This window comes from Talpa occidentalis, unplaced genomic scaffold (assembly GCF_014898055.3).
Source record: "Talpa occidentalis isolate TD23 unplaced genomic scaffold, MPIMG_talOcc4v2.1 talOcc4.17, whole genome shotgun sequence".
NCBI lineage: Eukaryota > Metazoa > Chordata > Mammalia > Eulipotyphla > Talpidae > Talpa > Talpa occidentalis.
The window spans coordinates 46,735,328-46,760,314 of NW_023601754.1; the positions used below are offsets into that span (position 1 = coordinate 46,735,328).

A 24,987-nucleotide genomic window follows, 5' to 3' on the forward strand; every position below is an offset into this window, starting at 1 on the left:
CACACCCCCTAAGCTAAGGGTCAACTTCGGGGCCCCACAGGGTGGGTTCCCTAGGCGAAAGGGTCCGTGGGCCAAGGGTCGGGAGTGGGTGGAGCCCCGGAGCAGCACCTGGAGGATGGTGAAGTTCTCCAGGACACTGTTCATCATGTAGCGCTCGGGCAGCTGCCGCAGCTTGTGCAGGAAGTTCACCAGGTACTCGCACATGGGTGAGCGCAGCAGGCGGTACACGAAGCGCCCGTCCTCCAGCTGGGCGCGCTCCGTCTGACCCGGGTGGGGGAGTGGGGAAAGCCATGGCTGAGACAGGGTCAGCCAAGAACGAAGCCCTGCTCCGCGCCTCTCAGATGCTGCCCACTCGCCACTGCCATGTCCCCTCCACTGCCCCATCTGCAGTGACCAGAGACGGGACTCTGAGCCCTCGGGAACCAACAAACGCAGATTCGCTGAGTCTGCAAACCAGGGCACCTCCGGTCTGACACAGCTACGCTCTGAAACCTCCAGGGCCTCAGACATGCTCAGGTTCTCCATAGATCCCTCCGTGAATGACATCTCTAAGCTCTATGCCCTGGGGCCTCCCTGGTGGTAGAAGGGGGTAAGTCTCAGCACTATGAAGCTATCTGCAGCCACTGCAGCACGAGTTCAATCCAGGGCCAGGGAGCTGACCCACATGGCGCAGCAGACCTCTCCTGACTCGCCTGCTGCTCCCCTCAGCAGTGTGTTTCAGGCAGTCTGCCTGTTCTGCTCCCCACTCTGTCTCTGGTGAATCCTCTCACCCCCTGCACTCTGGCCTGTACCCCAGCTGCATAAATAAATCTTTAAAAAAATAAATAAATAAAAAATAAACTCTATATTCTCTGAACTCAAGACCTCAAGAAACCTTAAGCCTGACCATTACACCCCCTGTCCAGCAGACTCCCTCCTATCCAGAGCTTTTGAATCTTCCTCACTCTAAATGTTGCCCCCACATTACCTTTGGACTGATCAAGGGAGCCCCCGTGTGATGTGGGAACTCCCCATTAGCCCTAAGCCCAGCATCAGACCCCCCGAGGCTAGACACCACCCCATCCTCCCAAGCAGCCTCCCCAAATGCCTGTCTTGGCTCCTGGTGCGCAATGGCAGGTGAGGGGCGCTTACCCGCCCAGAGCTCCAGCCCTCCAGCCTCACCTCCACCTTCTCCACCACCTGCTTGCCGAAGGAGCAGACCTTGGAGGAGCAGGTGAGGGTCATGTGCTCCAGACTCTCATACTGGCTGCTCACACCATAGAAGCCGCCACCGCCGCCACCGCTGCTGCCGCTGGCCCCCACCTCCTCGCCACTCGGGCCCCAGTTCAGGTCCGCCTGGTGGAGGGGAGCACAGGTTAGTGGGAGGAGACAACCCTGGACAAGAGCGAGGAAGGCTTCTACTCTGCCCCAGGGCCTCAATGCACTCTGCCTCATTGCCCTGCCGTTGCCCGCCTCTCCACAGGCCAGATTCTGAAGAAGACGCCCCTTTTGAACACTGCTGGCTCTGGGTCCAAGGACATCCCCTAATCCCATATAAGCCCCGAACGCCAGACTTCAGCAACCCCTACGTGTGGCCCCTCTCGTTCCTGCAGAACCCTCCATATGCCTTCAGAGCCCTTTGAGTCTGACTTGGCCTAGGTCCCCAAAATGGTCCTGATCCTGTCTCCCCATGAGCTCCCCCCACCAAAAGAACCCTGGAATTTCAATTTCTTCCCCTGAAGTGCCCAACTCAAGAATCTCACCCCTTAAAGAGCCTAGCTCCTAAGGAGGAAGGTCCTCAGGTTGACAACACCAGTTGCTACGCATTTCCATCCTTGCAACAGGGCTTGGGGGCCTTTGGGGAAGTCTGACTCCCCTCCAGGACGTTCTGAGCCCTTTCAGCTGATTCTCACAAGCCAGAGCCTTCCATGATCCCAGACCAGGTGGGAAGACTATTAGGTGAAGCCGGGCCTAAGGAAGCCTCAGGCCTTGTCACATCTTTGGTCTGAGCTCCTTGGTGGCCTTGGGGAGGAAGGGCCCTTCCTCTTGCTAACTTTAGTTGCTAACTTGACCAGGTTACTCTCCCGGGTGATTTAGTCCTCTCGTCAAAGGTCTAACGCCATTTCTCACAGGGCCAAAAGGGTCTTATGAAGTCAAACCAGCCATTGCCCTGTATCCACTCACAGGATGGGCCTCTGGAGGGTCTCCTCTCTCTGGGCCTGGGATCTGGTAAGGCCTGTCTTAAGCCTAACAAGCTTAGAACCTCTGCAGCACATCTCCAGAGCAGGCTAGGCCCCTACTTCACCACAGTGCTTCATAACCATGGTAACCTCAGGCCTGGGAAGGTCAATGAACTTCAAGTCCTCAGCAGACATCCTTTTCAGAGATTAGATCCTCCCACGGCCCTGGTTACCACTGGTTAACCAGCCCTAAATATTCACACCCTCCATTGAACCCCTATAGTGTCATTATACTGGATAGCAAACTAAACAGGCCTTAGAAAGATCCAGTGTGGCCCCTCTGGGTCAGATGGCATAGGACCTGCACACAGTAAGTGCATAATAAATGCCTGCTCAATAAATACAGAATTTTACAAAGTCACCCTCCAGCTCTTTCAACCACTTCCTCAAGCAGAGTGTGGTGGAACCCAACCTTTACAGGCCAAACTCTCTATGACACCCTTCCCTAGAAGCAAGGCGGGGGCCATTCCTTGGCCACAGAGCTTGGTGTGGGCTGCTGGGGCGCAGGTAGCTGAATCCTCACTCGCCAACCCCCAGGGTCATCTCAGTCACACAACTGTGGGTTGTGTCCACCCTGCCCCAGGAGCAAAACTCCTCGGTGTCCTCTGTGGCAAAGGGAACTGACTTTGAGCCATGAGGACTAGGTCTAGGCCTAGGTCTAAGTAAGACCTGCTTGGTCTTAGCTGGGCGGCCATGTGACGAATAAGCGCACTGGGTTGTGGTGGTGGCACTCACCCAGAACTTGACCAGGAAGAAGGCGTGAGGGGGGCCTCGGTCATACAGCTCCCGCAGGCCGCCCTTCTTCTCCGGGAACTTGTCATAGATCTGCCGGACATCCACGCTCTCGAGAGGGGGCGCGCCGGGGCTGGGGCAGTGCTGGCTGATGTGTACGAACAGGTGCCTCTGGTACTGAGAAGGGTCAGCCGAAGGTGAGGAGGGGAAGGGGGCTGGGCGCCCGGCCCTTGTGCCCAAGCCCATCCCACACCCTCATGCCATCCCACACTGTCCACCTTACTCTGGGCCCCACAACCCCAGGCAATGCCCCACTCCTTGCTGCCCCACGGTGCCATCTCAGTCCCCACGTCTGTCTCTCCTGCTCCAAATCCCTACCCTGTCCCCTGCTCTCCATCCCCGCAGCCCTGTCCTCTCTCACCCTCATCCTAGCCTCCGCCCTGGCTTCCCAGCCTCCAATTGCTGCTCTTCTCCAGTGCATTCCTCTCATGGCTCCCTGGCCCTCCTGTGCTCACACTTCTCCCATGGCTGGCCCTGTACTGCATGTTCACGACATTCAGTCATGGGAAGAGGGGTGGGGGCAGGAAGGGAAGAAAGAAGAATTGGATGCATGGATGACGGATGGACGGGTAGGAGACCACATGGCCCACATCAAAATTCCCTATCTGTCCCCGTTCTCACCACTTCTTGTCCACATCCAGAAACCCTCCCTCCATCTTTCCAGGTCCAAATCCATCCAAATCTGCCTCTGCCTGGAAGCCTCCCTTGATAGCAATTGGATAGACTCTCTCCCCACCTTTTCCATGTTTGCCCATCACCTTCAGCTTGATAATGCCAACTACAGAATTGGCATTGGCCCACTTATCTTCAGTCTCACCAGCGCCCACCATACTTATAGTTTCTCTGAAAATATGCTGTTCCCATCTCTGTCCCTGGAACATCCATTTCTGTATATGGCAAACTCTTAGACAACCCTCAAAGTCCAACTCAAATGTTGTCATGCCAGGGAAGCCTTCACTGACTCCTCAGGTAGAATTTCTCCTCTATTTTCCCAAAAAAACCTGAGCTTCTCCTGTCCCAGCAGACACTGACTATTACTCAAGACATGTAGCAAGAAGCACTATTCTGGGCTCTGGGGCTACAAGCAAAATCCCTAACATCATGGAGCTCAAAGACTACTGGCAGAGACAGAAAATTTTATTTTATTTTATTTTTAAAGATTTAATTATTTATGCATACAAGAACTGGGGTGTAAGCCAGAGGTGCTAGGGGGTGAGAGGATTCACCTCTCACTGGGGAGCAGAACAGGCAGATCCATTGAAATACACTGCTGAGGGGAGCAGCAGGCGAGACAGGAGAGATCTGCTGCGCCATATGGGTCAGCTCCCTGGCTGGGGATCGAACACATGCTTCAGTGGCTGGTAACAGCCCGACAGTGCTGTCTTTAATGCCTGTACCACCAGAGCAGGCCCGACAGAAAAATTTTAAAAACCAATCCACAGATAATATAAATTTCAGAGTGATACAAGCTATGAAAAAAAGCTTAATAAAGAAAAAAAAAATGGGCCTCCCTGATGGTGCAAGGGGTTAAGCATTGCACTATGAAGCAATCCACAGCCTCTGCAGCACGAGTTTGATCCCCCACCAGGGAGCTGACCCACATGGTGTAGCAAACCTCTCCTGACTCCCCGCTGCTCCCCTCAGCAGTGTATTTCAGTCAGTCTGTCTGTTCTGCTCCCCACTCTGTCTCTGGTGAATCCTCTCACCCCCCGCAATCTCTGGCCTTTATCCCAGCTCTTGTATGCATAAATAAATCTTTAAAAAAAAAAAAACAGCAGCAACAGCAGCAGCTGAAAGCACAGTGACGTGGTTGAGAGTGATGTCAGCTGGTATATTCTATAAGGTGGTTTAGAAAACACATCTGAGAAGATCATCAAGCTAAAGCCTGAATAAATGGAGGGAGAGAGAAATGTGGCTAGCTGGGGAAAGCAGGAACAGCAGGTGCAAGGGTCCTGAGGCAGGTGCGATCCTGGTGTGTTTCAGAAAGAACAAGTAGGCCAGGCCAGGGTGGCTGGGTCAGAGTGAGCAGGTGTGCGAGGGTGGGGGAGCACAGACAGAGCAGGAGCAGGGATCAGATCACAGAGACTTCCAGGCAAGTGAAGGACTGTGGCATTTGCTCCAGAAAGATGGGAGCGTTTTTGTTGTTTTTAAAGATTTATTTATGCATACAAGAGCTGGGGCACAGGCCAGAGATGCGGGGGGTGAGAGGACTCACCAGAGACAGAGTGGGGAACAGAACATGCAGACTGACTGAAATACACTGCTGAGGGGAGCAGCGCGCGAGACAGGAGAAGTCTGCTGCGTCATGTGGGTTGCTCCCTGGCAAGGCCGGGGATCAAACTCGTGCTGCAGAGGCTGCGGATTGCTTCATAGTGCGGTGCTTAACCCCTTGCGCCAGGGAGGCCCTTAATCTGATCTGAGTTGGAGTTTACCAGAACCACCATATATAGAAATTGGTGCTTGTGGGACTAAGGCAGAGACTGCTTTGTGTTCACAGATCCCAGTTCCCATTCACCCAGTGAGACTACATTTCCCAGGCTCCTTTGCAGTTCAGTATGATCACATGACTAAGTTCTGGCCAATTGGATATGAGCAGATCTGATCCCTGCCTCTTCAAAGCCAGACCCATAAAACCTCCTGCACAATTCTTGACTCTCGCCCTCCCACCATCTGCTGCCCAGATGCAGAGAATCCAGCAGCAGATTCTGAAGCCCCAGAAAATGGCAGTTACAAAATGGAAGGAACCTGGATATCCTAAATCGCCTTGTGGAAGGCTCCTGCTTAACATGAAAATATTATGAGTAAGAAACTTCCACGGTGTTCAGTCCCACAGGTTATTCTTTTAATAGTCAGTTCACCCGAATAAAATATGTCTCCATCCTAAGCCAGGAAAAACTTGAATCTAGAGACAAGATTCACCTTTCCAGATTCCCAGTATTCACCACAAATCCTGGCAAAGGGTAGGCACTCCAAAATGCATGATGAATGAATGACCATCCCTCTGACCTTCCCAAACTAAGAGCTCATGATCTTCCAGTTCCTTTAAGTAGTTCTCAAAGTGTGGTCCAGGGACCAGTAGCACTGACAACTGGGAGCTTGTTAGAAATGCAAATTCTCCGGCCCCGTAGCAGGCTCACTGGATCAGAAATTCTGGCGGTAGGGCCCAGCCATCTTTGTCTTAACAAGCCCTCCCTGTCATTCTGATACGTGCTCAAGTTTGACAAGCACTGCTTTAAGCTTTCCCTTCCTATAACCCTCCACATGCCAATCCTGCCCAGTGACTATGTTACCATTGCACTCACAGAGTCAACTGCATCCGGTGGTTCCACAAAGGCTGAGAACTCCACCAGCTGCAACCGGGCAGTGCCCAGGGCCCGAGCCTGCCAGGCCGGGGGTGATGGGGCAGGCGGGGGCAGGGCTGGAGGAGAGAGGGCTTGGGGGGGCTCGTACCCTAGAGAGAAAGAAGAAAGAACAATAAAAATTGCTAACATTTATTGACTGTATCAAGCACTGTTCTCTCTTGCCTGCCTCTACTTAGAAGCTGAAAAAGCTAAATACTCACTTTCCCAGCCTCCCTTGCAGCTAGAGGTGGCCATGTGACACAGTTCTGGCCAATGAGACGTTAGGGGAAATCTGCTGGGGGGCTTCTGGGAAGGAGTTTCTTCCTGAATGAAAAAGACAGAACTTTGGGAGGAGAAAGCTTTGGCCCTGGCCAAGTCCTGGTTGGGACATGATGCTTGGAGTCACAAAAGTCATCTTAGGACAATAAGATAGAGGCCAAGAGACCTATAGCAGTGCCAATTCCAATATTGCTAAGCAGCTGCACCACCTTCAGGTACAACCCACCTTCAGACTTTTGGTTATATGAAATCATTAAAGCCTATATTATTTAAAGCATTATTTACTTGGGTACTCTGTAACTTGCAGCCAAAAGCATTCCAAATTTATGAATCCATGGAAACTAAAAGTGCTCTTTCACCAATGTGAGTGAAGTCATCAGGGACTTCTGGAAACCATCTTTGTTCTTAGGTGGGCAGAGCCTGCCTATAAATGAAACCACCCCCAGAAGAAAGCAGAGCTGAGGAAGTCCTGTTACTACCATTTCAAGCTCCTGGATCCAGCCATTCCTGAACCCATAACTTCTGAAATATCAGCTACCTGAAGCAATAAATTCCCTTTTTTGTCCTCTAAGTTGATTTGTCATTTGCAACTAAAAAAATCTTGACTGATACAACTCCCCCATGGTCCCATAGGCCAGGAAGTGGTAGACCATAAACCCACTCATCTTTCTATACCCCCACATGCCCTGCCACAGGGCTAGAATTCAGTAAGAACACGTGCCCTGTGGAAGGTTAAAGAAAAGGTGGTAGAGAGGGGGAGACAAGAGGAAGTGGAGAACACTCTTACCTGGGAGGTCAGTAGATGGGGGAGTCAGTGACAAGGAGAATGGTGTCTGTGAGAATGGCTTCACACTGAGGGAAAGAGGAGGGTGGAGGTCAGCAAGAAGGGAAGATGCTAATTGTGCATTTACCAAAGAGCCACCACACGCCGACCCCTGTGCTGACACGATGCGCACAATTTCATGAAAGCTGCCCAGCCCATGAGGCAGATGCAAATCACTACTCTTCTCATTTTGCATAGAGGGAAACTGAGACACACAAGGGTCAATTAATCCATTCAAAGTCATGAAGCCTGAGCCTGAACACGGGTCAGTCCCAACCACAAAAACTCTGGTCATGATGGTGATATTTTGGTACCTCTCACAAAATGGCAGAAAGAGAACAGAAATCATCTCAAGAGGTGGAAAAAAAACACAAAGAAAAGGAAACTTGGAGAAAGGGGAGACTGAACCGTGGGAGAAAACGACCAGTTCAGGACATGGAACATCAAACCAGAGGTGGGGGTGGGCAGGGAACACAACAGAATCTAAAACACAACTGTTCCAAAGAACTTTCGGGAAGTGGACAGACAAGTTTATCTGCACAGTCTAATACAGGAACCACAGGCCACATGTGCCACATGGGCACGTGACATGTAGCCACTGAACCCTAACATGGCCTGGGGTGCCTGAGGAACTGAATTTTTCAAATTTTATTTCATTTTAAGTAATTTAAATGACCATATGTAACAAGAGAAGCCCACAGCACCAGGGCCACTGCTCAGCTGTCACCTCCTCAAAGGCCCTGTATGAATTATAATAGGACCTGGTTAAGTCCTACTCAGCTTCAATGTTACCACCTCAGAGAACCTCCCAGATTTCTCTCTCTCACCTCAGAACCTATTCTTCATGATGCTTGGCACACTCTTCAATTTTGTGTTGCTATATAACATAATTATCATTCACCTGAGCCATCTGACACTCAGTTTCATGAAAGGGGGAACCTCAGTGTCCACAGCAAGGCTTCCAGCTCAGCCCCCCTTGCAAACCTAAGGTTCCATCATCCCCCAAGGGACTTGCTCTGACCCTTGCCAGCAGCAGCAGCCCTGTATCCCACCTACCCAGCAAACTTTCTTCTCTCCCACCCTGGATTCCAAGGCCTTCACTCTTTGTTGGGCAACACGCTGACCAGTGCTGCTTCCCAGTCCTAAGGGCACACTGACCTACTGACACCCAGCCTGTGTCCATCAGCGCCTCTCTGGACTGGAAACTATACTTCCCATGAACCTCTGGGGCCCGTTTCTGTTCTTACAGGCAGAAACACAACCAGTCAGCCTAGGGGACACTCCGCTGTAGCTCTGGGACCCATATTCTTCCTTCAGACTCTGCGAGAGGACAAGGAACGCTCCTCTCCCCTCAGGCCCAAGAACAGCGATCTGGGATGAGGATGAACCTGTCCATGAACCCCTGCCGTGCAGTCTCACTGGGAAACCATTATCCCCTGGGATGTCCTCCAGGCCCCTGACAGTCCTCAAATCCAGCGATGAGCTCCCTGATTCCCCAACCCTCTCCCCACCCCGCCAGGGTACACATCCACAGGCCCCTGTCACTGTCCCCACCTCCCATCTTTCTCAGCCTGTCCTTCTTCCTCCTCTTCACTCCCTCGCCCCATCTTTCTCTACCCCAGCTCAGACCCAGCACTCAGCTCCATCGCCACCTCCCTAGAATGCAAACCCAGAGAGCCTGGCTCCAGAATCTGTGTCCCGAGGTAGGTGGGAGCTGGACGGTGGGGTGAGGATAGTCAAGGGGAGGGGACTGAGGCAAAACAGAAAGGGAGTCTGAGGCAAAACAGAAAGTACTCACTCTGGAACATTCCATGGGGATCCAGAGCCCCCAGACCAAAATTGGAAGAGCTCAGAGGCCTGGAAAAGAGATGAAAAAGAGGGGTCAGTCAGCCCCCAATCGAAATCATGGCCCACCCCTCCAGCCCGAGCCCCACGATCTGGACTCAGGCCACCTGAGGACCAGTGGGACCCAGTTTGGCCTGCAGGGAAGGTGCCGAGATGAGCTGGGCCGAGGACATGGTGGCCATGGTCTGGAAAGCCTTGTCTTTGGAAACCTGGTCCTGGAGGAAAATTTGGAGGTACATGTTAGTGGGGCGTCCCAGTCGACGTGTCAAGGGTGGGACAATGGCAAGGCGGTGGTGAGTTTGGGGAGATGCACTTGGGGAGCCAAGGCGAAGGGTTGGGGGAGGGTCCCAATCCCACTGGCTATAGCCCCCCTGGCCTTCCTGGCCTCCTCAGAAAGGTCTGGGGTCAGGGGGTGGGTGGGAGATGGGCAGAGGGACTTACCACATTCAGGGCCTGCCCGGGGGGGTAGGGGGTGGGTGCAAAGGAGGAAAGAGAACATGACTTAGGACATGAGGCCTGGACCCTGGATCTTCCTACCCTCCTAAACCCTACCCCACCCCCCCAAGCTGAGCAAAGGGAGGAAGGGGGAGAATGGGATGAATATGGGACAAGAAGTTGAGCTGTCCAGGCTTAGAGAGGAAAGGGGATTTCCAGGCCCAGCATAAGAGACAGTAATGAGGGTTTCTAGGTCATGAAAGGGCGCGGAAGTGAAGGTTTCCAGAACCACGGGCCACAGGAAATGAGAATTTCAGACCCAGAGACCCAGGGAAAAGGCGGTGAACACTGTCTCGCCCAGAGAGGACAGCCTGGGAACAGGCAGCTCCAGAAAACGCCGGAAATGGAGGCTTTTAGACTGAGAGAGAAAGGAAGGGGAGGCTTCTGGATACAAAAAAGAACAGGAAATGATGGCCCCTGAATCCAAAGGCAGAGGCAGAAGGAACCTCATGCCCAGAGAGGCAGAAAGGGAGGCTCTCAGACCAAGAGGGAACAGGAAACGCAGAGGATGAAAAAAGGGAAAGGGATATGAAAAGCTCTGAAAGCAAAGGAAGATTTCTGGACGCGGAAGATCAGGCGGGGCGCGTGATCTGGGACGTGGGAAGATGCGGCAGAAGGAGGTGAAGCGAGAGCCGTAGAGGCTGGAAGGGAAAGAGCCAGGCGGACGCCAGGGAGAGGCAGAGGAGACACAGGTGGAGGAGACTTGGGGGGGAGGACAGCAGCAGCCAGCGGCAGGCCCGTCGCCCACCCTTCCTCTGTCCTAGGCTAAATCTGTCCCTTAGGAATCTCTCCCTACCCTTCCCAGGGCCTTTCTCCGGGCCCCAGCCCCCTCCTCTGGGCTTCAGTGCACCCACCCACCCCTCCCCACCTTGGGTCTCTGCTCTTCTGCTGTGTCTGCTTCTTCGTGTGACTCTGTCTCTATCTCTGGGTCTTTGCCCCCAGTCCAGGCCTCTCTGGGTCTCTGTCCTCCTCTCTCTGGGTCCCCGCCCTGGTCCTTACCTTGAGCTTGGACTGGATTTCCCTCGATTTCCTTCGGGCCAAAACCTGGATGTGACTAGAGACCTGGAGGGAGCGGGGAGAAGCAGATTGAGGCCACAGTCACTCGTCCTTGTTTGCCCTCCCCCACCTCCAGGTACCGGGGAGCTGCTGGAACAGGAAGACAAACCCAGAACACACCCACTATCTCAGCAGCAGGGGACACACATGTCCCCATAAAGGCCTCTCCTCCCGCTGACACTACTGACCTCCCCCAGCCCCAGCAAACCCGGAACTCCCTTCCCTTCCCAGCTCGTCTCTCTTTCACTCTCTTTAGTCTTTCTTACTCTTTGGGCCTATTTTCTTTCTTAAAACGTTTATTTATTTATACACAGAAGAACTGGGGTGCAGGCCAGAGGTGTGGGGGGTGAGAGGATTCACTAGAGACAGAGTGGGGAGCAGAACAGGCAGATCTACTGAAACACTGCTGAGGGGCACAGGGGGGAGACAGGAGAGGTCTGCTGCGCCCCTGTGGGTCAGCTCCCTGGCCGGGGATTGAACTCAGGCCCTAGAGGTGACAGTGCTGAGACTTAACTCCTGGGCCACCAGGGAGCCTCTTTCTTACTCTGGTTCTAAAGCAACTTCGAGAACTATAAGAAACAGGCACCATGAGAGCACCCGCACAAAGGTGCAAAGAAAACCCACAGCACATGAATCAGACCCTCCTTGAGCCGGAAGCTGCCCAGAGAAGACAAGCCTGGCCCAGACGGAAGCCCACCCACCCCCGTCAGTCCAGAGACCTGTTTGCGAGTTCGGGTCTTCCCGGTTCTCAGCTTGATGTAGCGGGCGATCAGTTCATTCCGACCTGAGGAATCAAAGATGGAGCAGAGTCAGACCTTCAGCAGAACTTCCCAAGAGAAAGGACACCGGGGAGAAGGGAAACAAGGGTTCCTAGAAGCCTGCGGCAAGTAGGGCTGGGGGGGTACAGCATGGGGGAGGGTATGACCCGTCCAACTCTGCATGGGGGGCGTGACCACTGCAGGCTTTGGAGTCAGGCTGCCCGGGTTCTCCTCCCAGCTCCACCACTTTTTTTTTTTTTTTTTTAAAGATTTATTTATTTATTTATACATACATGCACTGGGTACAGTCAGAAGCAGGGGAGGGTGAGAGAATTCACCAGAGCCAGAGCAGGGAGCAGAGCAGGCAGAAGGACCAAAGTATACCGCTGAGGGGAGCAGCGGGCGGCAGGAGAGGTCTGCACCCCATGTGGGACCCTCCTCCGGTGGCCGGGGAGCAGCCGGGGATTGAACCAGCGCTGCAGAGGCTGCGGGCAGCTTCGCAACCCAGCGCTCAACCGCTGCGCCACCGGGGAGGCCCTCCACCACTTTTCTGCCCTGTGACCCTGAGCAGCCCGCTTGGCCTTTCCTGATGTGGGCAACGAGGCACGGTGAGGATACACCTTCTTTTCCCTGAAGCACCAGTTCTTATCCTTAACAGCGGGGGTCTCACAGGGGTGGGGGTGCACGGCGGGGGTGCACTCACCATACATCTTGCCTTCATCCGACAGGATGATTTTCCGCCGGCCACATGGCGGGTAGATGGCCAAGGCCTCCTGGAAGCTCTGCTCGATGTCGGGACTCCAGACACCCTCCGCATCCGGGCCCCCATCGCCCCCAGCCCCCTCGCTGCCGCCGGTGCCCTCCTCACTTCCTTCCTCACTTCCTGTCCAGCCGCTGCCTTCGTCCAGGGGGGCCCCAGCCCGGGGTTCCCCCATCTGGGCCTGGAGGAACACAGAACTCAGCAAGGCTCCCGACCCACCCAGATGAACCTCCGGGCTGGGAGGACTCGGGGTCTAGAAGGCTGCGTGGGAGGGAAGGGGGCTGGAGGCCTGACTCCTGGGTCTGAGGGAGGGGGGATTGTGGGCCCCAATTCCCAGGTCTGAGGGAGGAGGGGGGGTCCTGGACTCAGGTGCTGGAGGAGAAAGGGGGCGGGCTTCAGGGAAGGCTGGGGTAGGCTGTTCTCCTAGTTTCCAGGGGAGTGTGGGTTGCAGTGAAGTCTTGAAGTTCCCAGATTAATGCTGAGGCCCCACGAGGGCTAAACTTTTGAATATAACTAGATTTTAAGAAAGACAGGAGTCGGGGCCTGGCTGCCGGGAAGGGGGCTGGAGGCGAGATCTCAGTCCCACCCCAAGAACAGGTGCTAAGATAGGAGCAGCAGCTGCGAGGCAAAGAGGAGGAGGGGCATGGGGCCAGCAAGGTTGAGGGGACCCCCAGAGAAAGGGGGACAGAGACCCAGCGGGAGGGGAACAGCGACCCCTAGGCAGTGGAGGGCAGAGACCTAGGGAAAGAGGGGGCCAGAGACCCAGAGAGGGGAGACACCAAGAGTCCCAGAGAGAAGTGGACACAGACCCAAGGAGAGGAGCAGAGACCCCGAGAAGGGCAGAGATCAGCCGACACCAAGAAACACCCACAGATCCACAGGCTGGGGGGCAGGGGCGCCCAGCCATCGGGAGAGCCAGAACAAAGGGCCCAGGCGTCCCCTCCCCCAGTTTCCCACAACCCCCATCAGGGGAGGGGCCGGCAGGGGCGCGCCGCCCCCCCGTCCGGCCCCGCCCCCGCCCCTCCCCCTGCGCGGTGGGCTCTGCTCCAACTCAAGTTCCCACTGACTTTCCGGAGGCCGGGAACGGGGGAAACTTTCCAATACAGTCAGCTCCCGCCTCCCTCGCGGCTCCACGTCTTGCACGGTTTTCCCAGGACCTCAGCGCCCAGGGCCCCATCCCCCTCCGCCCTCGGACCCTGGAGTCCCGGCCCAGACAGACAAAGACCCCAGGCCGAGCCCATTGGCGCTGCCTCAGGACCCCCGTAGGCCAAAACCCCAGCCCAGCCTTCCCCCATGTGGCCAGACAAAGGGACGGCGGAGCCGGGTGAAAAAGGTCCCCCCTGATTTCCTGCTCTAGGCCCCAAACCTTCGAAGGGACAAGGCTGAAGATCCAGAAAGTACCGTGGCCTCCCTCTGCCCCCCCCCCGGGCTCCCTTTCTCCAGGGGGAGCAGGCGCCCACAAAATGACACACGCAAACCAATTCGGTCCGAAACGCGGGGTCCTTGCTCATTTACACCGCCCACCGCCGCAGAGGCCCGCGCACCCCATCTCCCACCCGCACCCCGGGCCTTCACCCCCTCCCAGGCGCACACCCCCAGCTCAGGCCCCGTCGAGAGACCCTCACGCCAGCCCAAGCCCCAGCCCCACGCGCAGACTCGCTCCGGGGCGCAAACTCGCGCCCCAGGGCGAGAAGGAGCGGCGAGCCCCTCCGAGGGTCCCGCAAACACCTCAACTCCTCCCGCGTAACTTCCCACCCCAACTCACACACCCCAAGGCAGGATCCCCGACTCCCGCCGGCGCCTTCCTACCTCCCGGCCAGGGCTGGGGAGCCGCGGGCGGGCGGGGCGCGGCGAGGGAGAAAGTTGCGGGGAGCTTTGTTTGGGAAAAGTGGGAGGGACCGGAGGGGGGCGGGCCCGGGCGCCGGACAGAGGGACTGGGGATCCGACGGTGACAGTTGGGGGGAGGATTTTCGCTGCGCGAAAGGAGCAGTGAAGTCTAATTGGGCCTGATAGAAACTTCGGGATTCGGATGCTCGGATCCCGGCAGGAGGAGGAAGTTTGGCGGTCCCGAGCCGGGCTGGGGGGGGGGCCGGGGGCCGGGCAAGCTGGGATGGAGGAGGGGCTAGGATCTGGGGGGGCTGAGGGAGGGGGCCGGGCAAGCTGGGATGGAGGAGGGGCTGGGGATCTGGGGGGGCTGAGGGAGGGGGCCGGGCAAGCTGGGATGGAGGAGGGGCTGGGGATCTGGGGGGGCTGAGGGAGGGGGCCTGGCAACCTGGGATGGAGGAGGGGCTGGGGATCTGGGGGGGCTGAGGGAGGGGGCAGGGGCCTGGGCTGAAGGGCCGGGGCCTGGCCGCCCGGCCCGCGGGAGGAGGGTGCTGGAGTCTGGCCTGGGACTGATGGGGGGGGCTGGGGATCTGGACTCCCTCAGTTTATCTGTTGGATGTGGAAGTGATAAGAGCACAAAGGAATCTTTTCTGTTCAGCCCCACGTTTATTTTTGAGGATTGGGCGAGGGTTCGGGCTGATTTCTGCTGATATGGTTTCCTCGGGCTCTCACCAGGGTTAAAAGTCGTGGCAAGACCAGGGGGCGTTTCCCGAGGCCCGCGGAGCCGCAGACCCCACACCCACACGCGCAGGCCGACCCGCGGGGATGGCGGTCCCGGATCGGGGCGCCGTCTCCGCAGAGGGGCCTGACCCGGGCCCGGGTCCCTGAGAGGGGGGCCAGGTGTCCACACTCACGGGCCTGGAGCTGCGGCGTGCTGGGGTCCGGACTAGGGAATCCTGACCCTGAGTTGCTGGGAAGGTGAAACACAGGGCTGGACTTGGGGTTTGCGAAGAGGGCGGGAAGTTTAGCGGTTCGGGGGCTCCGGCCCGGCGTCCCTCGACGGCTTCTGTCGAGAGCGCTGCTCACCGCAGCTCCCGGAGGCCCGAGGGGGCGCGGCGAGACTGCGGCGTGGGGGGCAGTACCGGACCGCGGGGACGCGAGCGTTTCACAAGCAGAGGGACACGAGGAACGAATCTGAGGGCTCAGAATCTGGGGTTCAGAGGCGGGGCCCAGGTGAGGGGGTATGGCTAGTAGTCAAGGGGCGTGGCCACCTGCAACTGCCGCCGGGCTCCGGCGCCAGCGCCCCGGGGGGCGTGGCCCTGGCCCTAGGGGCGTGGCCACCCAATGGCAGGCCCGGCTTGTGGGCGGTGTCAGCAGCTGGGGGCGTGGCTAGATAATGGGAGCGAGGCGGGGCCGCGCGGACTCCTCCCCCAGCGTTCCAGGTACCCGGCCTGGGCTCGAGACCAGAACTGTTTGGACCCAACAGTCCGGGCACCGTCGGAGTCCGAGAGTCCGGTGGCCCGACTGTGGTCTAGCATCAAGGCGGGCCCCAGAAGGAGGGGCGGGGCGTGGGAGGTGAGGAGTGAGATCTGGGTTTGAATGGAGCGAGAGTAAGGACGAGGTCGTGTTGAGTATGAGGCCGAGCTCCCAGAGCCACTCCCGGGAGGAGGGACGCAGCCTCACCCGATGGGGGGAGGGGCTGACGGAGGGGGCAGAGCAGGAATGGACGTGCCATGGACAGCGGGCCTGGGCAATGGGTAGGAAAGGGCAATTGTCCCGGGTTTGGATGGGGCATGGCCATTAAGGGGCTGTGGCCATTAAGGGGCCTGATAGGGGGCGAAGGCCCTGACCCCTACCCTGTCCACAGCCTCCCCGCCCGCCCTGCAATGTGGCACCTGCTGGTCCTGCCGCTGCTGCTGTTCTCCGCCTGGGTGCCCCCATCCACTGCCGCCCCGATCCGTGATACTGACGTCCAGGACAGCTCCTCCGGTTTTCTAGGCCTCCAGAGCCTACTCCAAGACTTCACTCGGCTTTTCCTAAAAGTGAGCTGGCAGGGGCCAGGGCAAAGAAGAGGAGAGGAACCAGGGAAGATGGGAGACTGGGATGGAAGGGCATCAGGGAGACTGAGCCAGAGACGGTCCCGGCCAGGCAGAAGGACAGACAGGAAGAGGGGATGAAAGGAACAGAGAGACAAAGAGCCACAAGGAGACAGAAAAGCAGGAGAGAGGGCCTCCCCTGGTGGCGCAGGCTGTTGAGCACCACGCTGTGAAGCTGCCCACAGCCTCTGCAGCGCTGGTTCGATCCCGACGGCCGGCGAGGGTCCCACATGGTGCAGCAGACCTCTCCTGTCTCGCCTGCTGCTCCCCTCAGCGGTGTATTTCAACAGTCTGCCTGTTCTGTTCCCTGCTCTGTCTCTGGTGAAACCTCTCACCCTCCCGCACATCTGGCCTGTACCCCGGTTCGTGTATAAATAAATAAATCTTTAAAAAAAAAAAAAAAAAAAAAGGAAAAGCAGGAGAGGAAGGGAGACAGCCAGAGACAGAGATGGGACAGAGAGAAGAGACTGGATGGAGAGAGACAGAAGAGGGGGATGGGGACAGGGAGACAACAGGAGAGATGAGCAACAAGGAGAGAAGAGCAATGAGGTAGAGAACAGACAGGACAGATTGGGGGGTTGGGGGCAGAAGGAGACCTGGTTAGTCCCTGAGGTTCTGAGAGGGAAGGGGATGGAAGGGCTTGGGGCAAGGCTCTAAGGCATCTTGGCAGGTTGCTGATGGACCGAGTGCCAGCCGCTCACCACCCTCTGTCTGGCCCCAGGATGACCTGCTGCGCGGCATAGACAGCTTCTTCTCTTCCCCGGTGGACTTCCGGGGCCTCCCCAAAAACTACCACCAAGAAGAGAACAAGGAACGTAGGATGGGGAACAAGACGCTCTCCAGCCACATCCAGCTTGACAAGGTACCATGCCAGGAAGTCCCTCCTGGAGTCTCTCCATCATCCCTCATGCTGCAGTATCTGGAACTGGCAGAGCAAGAAAGCGGGTTTGCTCTCTCTCCTCCCCTCACAGGTGACAGACAACAAGACAGGAGAGGTACTGATCTCCGAGAAGGTGGTGGCATCGATCGACCCAGGAGAGGGCAATTTGGAGGGTGACTGGAAGGTTAGAACATTGGCCCCTCCCCCACGAAGTGTCCAAGCCTTGACATTTTCTGTAGTTTAGATGGAACGCCCTGGGTGGGACTTCCTCTGCACCGACTTCTTTTCTCTGGGCCTCAGTTTTGTCATCTGTCGCAAGGGACTCACCAACTCTTAGAAAAGAGGTTTACAACCTCAGAGTGCACCCCAACTGGCTTAGTAAAACCTGGAAGGTTTTGTGAGCCACGGAAGCAATTTGTAAATGAAGACATACATGCTTTTAATTTTGAGCCCCATCTTTGGAAACCTCAACATGTTTTTATCTAATAGAACTCTGCAAACCTCAGTATTTTGTTATCCATTAAATATTTAACATTTGGGCCTCCCTGGTGGCCTAGGGGCTAAGTCTCAGCACTATCACCACTCCAGCCTGAGTTCCATCCCCTGCCAGGGAGCTGACCCACATGGCACAGCAGACCTCTCCTGGCTCCCAGCTGTTCTCCTCAGCAGTGTGTTTCAGCAGATCCGTCTGTTCTGCTCCCCACTCTGTCTCTGGTGAATCCTCTCACCCCCTGCACCTCTGGCCTATACCCCCGTTCTTCTATGTGCGAAAAATATATATATTTACTATTTATTCTCCCCATCGCCATCCCTAATATCCCCTTATTGCTGCCTCTCTGCCCCTCCCTCTTCACCTCAAAGCCCTCACCTTGTTTAATCATGTTCACTCATTTGCATAAGTATTTTGTTGCCAAGTTGTCTGCTCTGTCAATATCCAGTCTTTGTCATTCTGCCCTGCTTTGCTGGGCATCATTCCCGCCCCCCCCCCCACCCCCCAACGCTGCTGAAAATGGCTTCCATTATGGCGAAACAGTCACCAGAGCATGGGGAGACCTGGGAGTATTTTTTTTCATCCATCCCGACTTGCTTAGTAAATCTCTCCTTTGTGAAGGTGAAAATGTGATACTAACTTGCCAGGTGTCCCGCTGGTCCCAAGTCCCTTGTAGGTATCCCCTTATAAACATTTGAGAGGGTTCTCACCACAGTGCTAGTTTTTTATCCTAAAAAAATGTTTTAAGAGCCCCCAAATACTTGGCTCACCCATATTGCTTTCCACACCCACACCAGTTTGGGGCAGGGAGGGTTTTTTTTTTTTTAATGTTCAAATCTATAGACATTCTGGAAAAACCAGTGCTATAAATCTACCTGTATCTCCTTCACACAGGGCTGGGTTTCTCCACCTCCACACCTGTGGCATTTGAGATCACCTTTTGTGATCACCCACCAGACAGAAGCCACACCCCACCCCACCCCAGTTGTGACCACCAACAATATCTCTAGACGTTCCCACCACCGGCCTAGAGTCACCACCGTGGAGCATTTGACCACATTTGCTTTATTTTTACTTTTGCACTCTGGAACCATCTGACACTCTACTGCTATCATGACACTTTACCCCTAAATCCTCCAGCAGACAGCTCCCAAGAATAACGAAGCCGGGGCCTGCCTAGTGGCGCAGGGGTTACAGACAGCACTATCAAGCTATTGCCAGCCACTACAGCACGAGTTCAATCCCTGGCCGGCCAGGGAGCTACCCACATGGAGCAGCAGACCTCTCCTGTCTCCCAGCTGCTCCCCTCAGCAGTGTATTTCAGTAAATCTTGTCTGCTCTGTTCCCCACTCGCTCTGGTGAATCCTCTCACCACCACCCCCCCACACACACACCACACAACGACACCTCCCACATAACACAGTTCCACTTTTACACCCAAGGTACTGAACACGGACCCCAAACTGTTACCTCTACAACACAGTCCCACAGGTGTCCTGACTTGAACCCCAGGAAGGTATTGTCTCATGGTTCTGGAGGCTGGGTGTCCAAGATTGGGGTGTCAGCAGGGCTGCTTCCTTCTGCTCCAGCCCTGGCCCCAGTTCTCAGTGGTTGGCCAATGCTCCTTGGCTTGTGGGGTAGCTGCATCCTCTCGGTCTCTGCTTTCATTTTCCCAGAATCTTCTCCCTAGAAACAGTTCGATGTCCGATTTTCCCCTCTGCATGAGGACACCAGTCAGACTGGATCAGGGCTCAACCCTAAAGACCTCATCTTAACTGAAAGTCTTCAAGGGCCTCACTTCCAAATGAGATCACATCTGAATGTGGTATTAGGGGTTAGGACTTTGACATATGAATTGGTGGGGGGGGGTGTCCCAATGCAACCCATAACCATCTCCCACAGGACATCTCAGACCTCAGGTTGTGAAAATGCCGCGCTTGGATGGGTCTGGGTGGGGAGGCACTCACTGCTTTGCATGAGTGACAACCCGGGGCTGCTGCGAGTCCCTCACCCTCACTCTAGTACAGCAAAGACCGCATTAGAACTTCAGCCCCTGCCCCAGCGCCCTCGCAGGGCCCCGGCTGTCCTCCAAGGGGGCTGACATGACCAGCAATCCAGGATCCAGTCAAGGATCACACACGGCACTGGCGGTCATGCTGCCTTTGTCAAAGCCGAGAGCTTTTTTTTTTTTTTTAAAGATTTATTTATTCATGCATAGAAGAATCGGGGTACAGGCCAGATGTGCGAGAGGGTGAGAGAATTCACCAGAGATAGAGCGGGGAATAGAACAGGCAGACAGACTGAAATACACTGCTGAGGGGAGCAGCGGGCGAGACAGTAGAGGTCTGCCGCGCCATGTGGGTATCTCCGCGGCTGGCTGGGATCAAATCCGCGCTGCAGGGGCTGCAGACTGCTTCACAGCACGGCACTCAACCGCCTGCGCCACCAGGGAGACCCAAAGCTGAAAGCTTTTTAAAAAAAATTATTTATGCACACAAGAGCTGGGTTGAAGGCCAGAGGTGCAGGGAGAGGGGATGGTGAGAGGGTTCACCAAAGACAGAGTGGGGAGCAGAACAGGCGGATTGCCTGAAACACACTGCTGAGGGGAGCAGCAAAAGCCGAGAGCTTTTCATCCCAAAGTGTTCTGTGCATATCGCACTGCTTTCTACAACGAGAATGTTCAATCCTGAAACACTCTGTCCCCCCAGAAGGTGTTACAAACTCTAGAACGCTTAGGAAAAGTCTCTTCAATCCCACAGATGTCTCCCAGCATTTCTACTCCCAAAGCCCTTGCAGCAAAGCGCACTTTCAACTCTGAGGCGGCCTGGAAGGAGGCCAAGTGGGCTGAATGTGCCCGCAGGGACTGATCATCCCAGGAGGATGTCCTTCGGCATCTGAGAGGGACTCCCTAGTTGTTCCTCCTCCCCAGGTGCCCAGGGTAGAAGAGAAGGAGGTCCTGGTGCCCATGCAGGAGGCCATGAACAGCTTCCACCCGGAGCCCCGCCCCAGAGCGGCCTTCTGGATCATGAAGCTCCCTAGGCGGAGGTCCCACCAGGACAACCCTGAGGGCGGCGGCCTCAGCGAGAAGCGACACCGCCTGCAGGCCATCCGGGATGGGCTCCTTGAAGGGGCCCGAGAGGATGTTCCGGATGAGGAGACCCCGGGCTCCTCCCGCACCAAGCTGCCAGCCCCTCGCAAGACTCACTTCCTGTTCATCCTGAGGCCCTCCCAGAAGCTATAGAGCCGGGGGCCACGAGACGTCTGCGCACGTCCCTCCCAGCCCCAAGCAACATATAGAAATAAAGTTTTTTCTTACATCTAGAAGCACCATCGCTTTTTGGGATCTGTCCCCATGCAAGGCGCAGCAGGTGACACAACCAAGGTTTTGACCCTGACCTGGGGACATCCGACAGCAGACAGCAGTGCAAGCTCCTGGCAAGGTCTCCAGGCCCGTTTTTTTCTCGCTCGACAGTTTTCTGATTGAGCAACTCCAGCCCCATCCTTCTCTCAGGCCCCGCCCCTGTCACGTCCAGCCCTGTCTGCCCTTCTGTCCAGCCCCATCTGTCCCCTCTGTCCTGCCTGAGTGTCCTCACTGCAGCAAGTGAGCGCACAGTGACTGAAAACAAGGCAGATGGAACTCTAAGACCTGTAGTCCTACATGCAGCAACGACTCAGCTGGGCCTCTGTTGAGGTCTCAAGGCCAAAATCCAGGTGTCTGCCAGCTGGGTTCCGCTCAGGAGGCTCTGGGAAGACCCTGCTTCCAAGATCATTCCGGTTGTTGCATCATGGGCCCTTGGGTTGTGGGGCTGAGATCCTGCTTTCTTTTTTTCTTTTTTTTTTTTAAATATTTGTTTTCATTTATGCATACAAAAACTGGGGTGCAGGCCAGAGGTGCTGGGGTGAGATGATCCACCAGAGATAGAGTGGGGAGCAGAACAGGCGGATCCACTGAAATACACTGCTGAGGGGAGCAATGGGTGAGACAGGCGAGGTCTGCTGTGCTATGTGGGTAGCTCCCTGGCCAGGGATTGAACTCAGTCCACAGCGGCTGCTGATAGCTTGATAGTGCTGAGACTTGAACCTCTGAGGCACCAGAAAGGCCCTGAGGCCCCTCTTTCTGGCTGGTTGTCAGCTGCCCACTCTTCACCCCGTGGGGAATCCCTCTGGCATACGCTTTAGCTCTCATACTTGGGTCTCTCTGCTGTCCCTTCTGCCCCAGCTTTCTTCCTCTTCCAGCAGGGGAGGCAGTTGTTTGCCTTTAAGGGCTCATGGGATTGATTGGGCCCATCTGGACAATGTGTTTCTCAGGTTCCAGGAATCAGAGGATGGTCATCCTCCGGGGCCAGGATCCTGCCTGTAAGTCCTGACCCAGTCACCTCCAGCCCCCAATTCTTAGTTCTCCAGCCCCACTGGTTACACCCCCGCCCCACTGTCTCGACTCAACGTCTTTATGTCCCTATCGCTCCACTTACACGCCGGCTTCTTCGCTGAACTGCTCTGCTCCTCTCCCCTTGGCCCTCTGTGCGCCAACCCCCCACGATGCCCATCACCCTAGGCCCCTTCTCTGCCAGACCTGATGCCTCAGCCAAACCCAGAAGCTCACCCACTGCTTGTCTTGGAAGCCCTGTCCACTCTTCCTGTGCCCGAGCACCTTCTGTTCCCTCTGAGACCCCTCCCTCTAAGCCCACCATGGAGAAGGCAGGTGGGGGTGCTGAGTCCCCTGTAGCCCAGAGGGCAGGGAGGTAGACTTTCTGTTCCCTAGAGCAGTCTCCAGGGTTGCATATAACCTAATCACACCCAGGACTCAGGGCACTAAGTGTGGCATCCACTCAGCTAAGCCTAAACTGCATGTCCCAGAATTCCTCTCCCTGCATGGTTCTGAGGACAGAAGAAATTTGCATTAGGATTTGGAAGGCAGAAGTGAAGCCGAGCGATGCTTAGTCTTGAAAGCTGAGGTTACATCAAGCATCTCCAGCTCACCTTGCTGGCCACGTGGGCAACAGCAGGGCCCACAGTTCCTCCAGTTCCCACCAAGCTGCTTTTGGCTCCTAGAAATCCTCAGCCATTTTGTGTGTAGCTCCATGGCCAAGTGTGTCAGCTTCTCTGCAGGTCACCCACATGGTGGAAGCAGGAGGTTTGTAGGCAGTGAGAGATGGTGCCAAGTTCATTGCCATGGATTCCAGCTCGTGTTCAGGGCTCCAGGGCATCCTCATACTCCCACTTCATATGCCTCTTGTCTTCCCCACAGCCAGCCTGGCACCAGACACAGGCAGCTCCCACAATTGCATGAGGGCTAATCCATGGAATAAATCCAGCATAAAACCTAGAAAACATTAGGCTAAGCCAAAGAAGCCAGTCACAAAGGAGCGGATAATGCATGATCTGTTTATACGTGCCAATCTGCAAATCTACCGAGAAAGCAGATGAGTGGTTACCTAGGGCTCAGGAATAGGAGAATTAAGATGCAGTCATGGCTTAAGGGATATGGGGCAGCTTTTGGGGGGTGATGAAAATGTTCTAAAATCAATTGTGATGGACAATTCTGAGAATCTACTGGAAACCACCCAATTACACACTTTAAAAGGGTGAATCATGAATAACTATAAGAAAGAAAAAATCAAAATCAACAAACAACTATGAACCAGAGACACACTATGGGGGGTGGGGGGGGTGGGGAAAGAAGGGATTGGGATCAAAATAAGGGGGTTGCAATTGTATGGGGAATATAAACATAAAATTAAAAAAAATAAAAAATAAAACTAAAAAAAAAAAGGGTGAATCATGTGGGTGTGAATGCTATCTCAATACCACTGTTAAAAGTAATGCATGGGACCTCGCTGGTGGCGTAGGGGGTTATGTCTCAGCGTTATCACCTCGACGGCCTGAGTTCGATCCTCGGCCAGGGAGCTGACCCATATAGCGCAGCAGACCACTCCTGTCTCACCTGCTGCTCCCCTCAGCAGTGTATTTCAGTAGATCCACCTTTCTGCTCCCCACTCTGGTGAATCCTCTCACCCCCTGCATCTCTGGCCTACACCCCATTCTTCTATGCAAGGGAAAAAAAGAAAGAAAAGGTTGGTGTGTCCTCACACCTGAGATAAAGAACACAGAACATGACCTGAAGGCACAAGTGACCAGCCATCTCACCCCAGATGGTGTCCACAGTGTCCAGTAGTTCAAACCAAGAGCATTTGTGCAAGGTGACACTGTCCCTTCAGCGAGGTCCTGGAGCTGGCAGTGAGGTGGGCCAAGATTCAACTCACGGCGGCACTGCTGAGGTGGCACCAGAGTCACCAGCAACACCTATTCAAACGCTAGTTGGCCAGAGCCGGACACCAGAATGGACAGTGTCAGAGGCCACAGCACCAGGAGGTGGTGCTGGAGGCCAGCAGCGGTGGACAGCTCAGAGGGTTCAGCTCTCAGAGGGAGCTGGATGCAGTCAGCCATGCTGAGGGTACACAGTCACTGGTGTAACAGGTCAGGCCCACTTGTACTGGCTGTGGGAGGCAACAAGCAGTGCTGGGAGAGGCAGGGCCAGGGTAGGAGCTGCACTTAGACTACAGTTTGAGGTGGAGATCAATGGCCTACAAAGTTCTAGACCTTTGTCTACCCACAGGTCTTTCCAGGAGAAGGTCCCAACAATTCTGAATCCAAAGGTCTGAATTTATGAACAAAAATTTTTAAAAGGTTTTTAAAAATGGATTTCCTTTACCATAAAAAAAAAATAATACCTAGGACTATATCTAGTCAAAGATTTACAAGAATTCTTGATGCATGCTTGGAACGTATGTAATGCTGTAATGCGACTTCAATAAACTTTTAAGGACTTACTAGAAAACTATGAGACATTACTAAGAGAAATTAAAGAAAACCTAAATAAATAATACAGAGTAATAGTTTTATTAACTATCAAAACTCAGAGATAATCCAATGTCCTTCAAAAGTAAAGAGGTTAATTTGTGGCATAATCTTGAGACTGTTAATACAGTGATGAAAAGAATGAGTTACTGCCATATGATGAATCTCATAAATATAATGTGAGGAAAAGCGATCATAACCCAAAGTTAATATGGAGGGTGTGATTAGGAGGACGTGTGACAATATCTAGCCTTCACGCGATACTCTTTTCATACGTCTGGTTCAACTATTGTATTACTATAAAAATTTAATTGAGCTATAATTTAAGATTTAGCATACCAAAAATTTTTTGTTTACGTTTTTCAAAATTACCAAGATCCCAAGAAAGGAAGAAGACATTGTGAAGGAATAAACTGAAAGGCTTAAGTTATACAATAAAGCTAAGGGGTCCACCACCTTCCAGTCTGTGCT

At 54.8% G+C, this 24,987-nt stretch overlaps 2 protein-coding genes across 6 annotated transcripts in view; one reads left to right on the top strand and one right to left on the bottom strand.

Moving 5' to 3' along the window:
* TEAD2 (TEA domain transcription factor 2) overlaps window positions 1–14,256 on the bottom strand; it is a 15,318-nt gene extending 1,062 nt beyond the window's left edge. The window contains exons 1-12 of one of the 3 annotated variants that reach the window (XM_037516977.2): window positions 14,178–14,235; window positions 12,312–12,549; window positions 11,570–11,634; window positions 10,794–10,856; window positions 9,741–9,752; window positions 9,407–9,514; window positions 9,253–9,311; window positions 7,419–7,483; window positions 6,314–6,462; window positions 2,955–3,128; window positions 1,162–1,335; window positions 109–261 (exon numbers count right to left, since the gene is read on the bottom strand). In XM_037516977.2, the coding sequence (XP_037372874.1) occupies window positions 109–261; window positions 1,162–1,335; window positions 2,955–3,128; window positions 6,314–6,462; window positions 7,419–7,483; window positions 9,253–9,311; window positions 9,407–9,514; window positions 9,741–9,752; window positions 10,794–10,856; window positions 11,570–11,634; window positions 12,312–12,543 (1,254 nt within the window). In that variant the 5' untranslated portion in view covers window positions 12,544–12,549; window positions 14,178–14,235. Of the gene's footprint in view, window positions 1–108; window positions 262–1,161; window positions 1,336–2,954; window positions 3,129–6,313; window positions 6,463–7,418; window positions 7,484–9,252; window positions 9,312–9,406; window positions 9,515–9,740; window positions 9,753–10,793; window positions 10,857–11,569; window positions 11,635–12,311; window positions 12,550–14,137 lie in introns of all 3 variants that reach the window. The other 2 variants (XM_054697297.1, XM_054697298.1) reach the window with 2 other exon arrangements.
* Window positions 14,257–15,575: 1,319 nt separating this feature from the next.
* DKKL1 (dickkopf like acrosomal protein 1) lies at window positions 15,576–20,993 on the top strand. Of its 3 annotated transcripts, none has more exons than XM_037518201.2 (5): window positions 15,576–15,634; window positions 16,060–16,234; window positions 17,010–17,150; window positions 17,260–17,352; window positions 20,588–20,993. In XM_037518201.2, the coding sequence occupies exons 2-5, from the start codon at window positions 16,079–16,081 to the stop codon at window positions 20,897–20,899; spliced, it is 702 nt and encodes a 233-aa protein (XP_037374098.1). In that variant the 5' UTR covers window positions 15,576–15,634; window positions 16,060–16,078; the 3' UTR covers window positions 20,900–20,993. The 3 variants fall into 3 exon arrangements, with proteins under 3 accessions (XP_037374098.1, XP_037374097.1, XP_037374096.1); XM_037518200.2 differs by lacking the exon at window positions 15,576–15,634 and adding an exon at window positions 15,642–15,767; XM_037518199.2 differs by lacking the exon at window positions 15,576–15,634 and adding an exon at window positions 15,900–15,949.
* The last annotated feature ends 3,994 nt before the right edge of the window (window positions 20,994–24,987 follow it).

Coding starts and splice junctions, on each gene's coding strand:
- DKKL1 (XM_037518199.2), top strand. CDS start 15,915: ATGGACGTGCCATGGACAGCGGGCCTGGGCAATGG. Junction 16,235..17,009: donor TCACTCGGCTTTTCCTAAAA/GTGAGCTGGCAG, acceptor GTCTGGCCCCAG/GATGACCTGCTGCGCGGCAT. Junction 17,353..20,587: donor ATTTGGAGGGTGACTGGAAG/GTTAGAACATTG, acceptor CCTCCTCCCCAG/GTGCCCAGGGTAGAAGAGAA.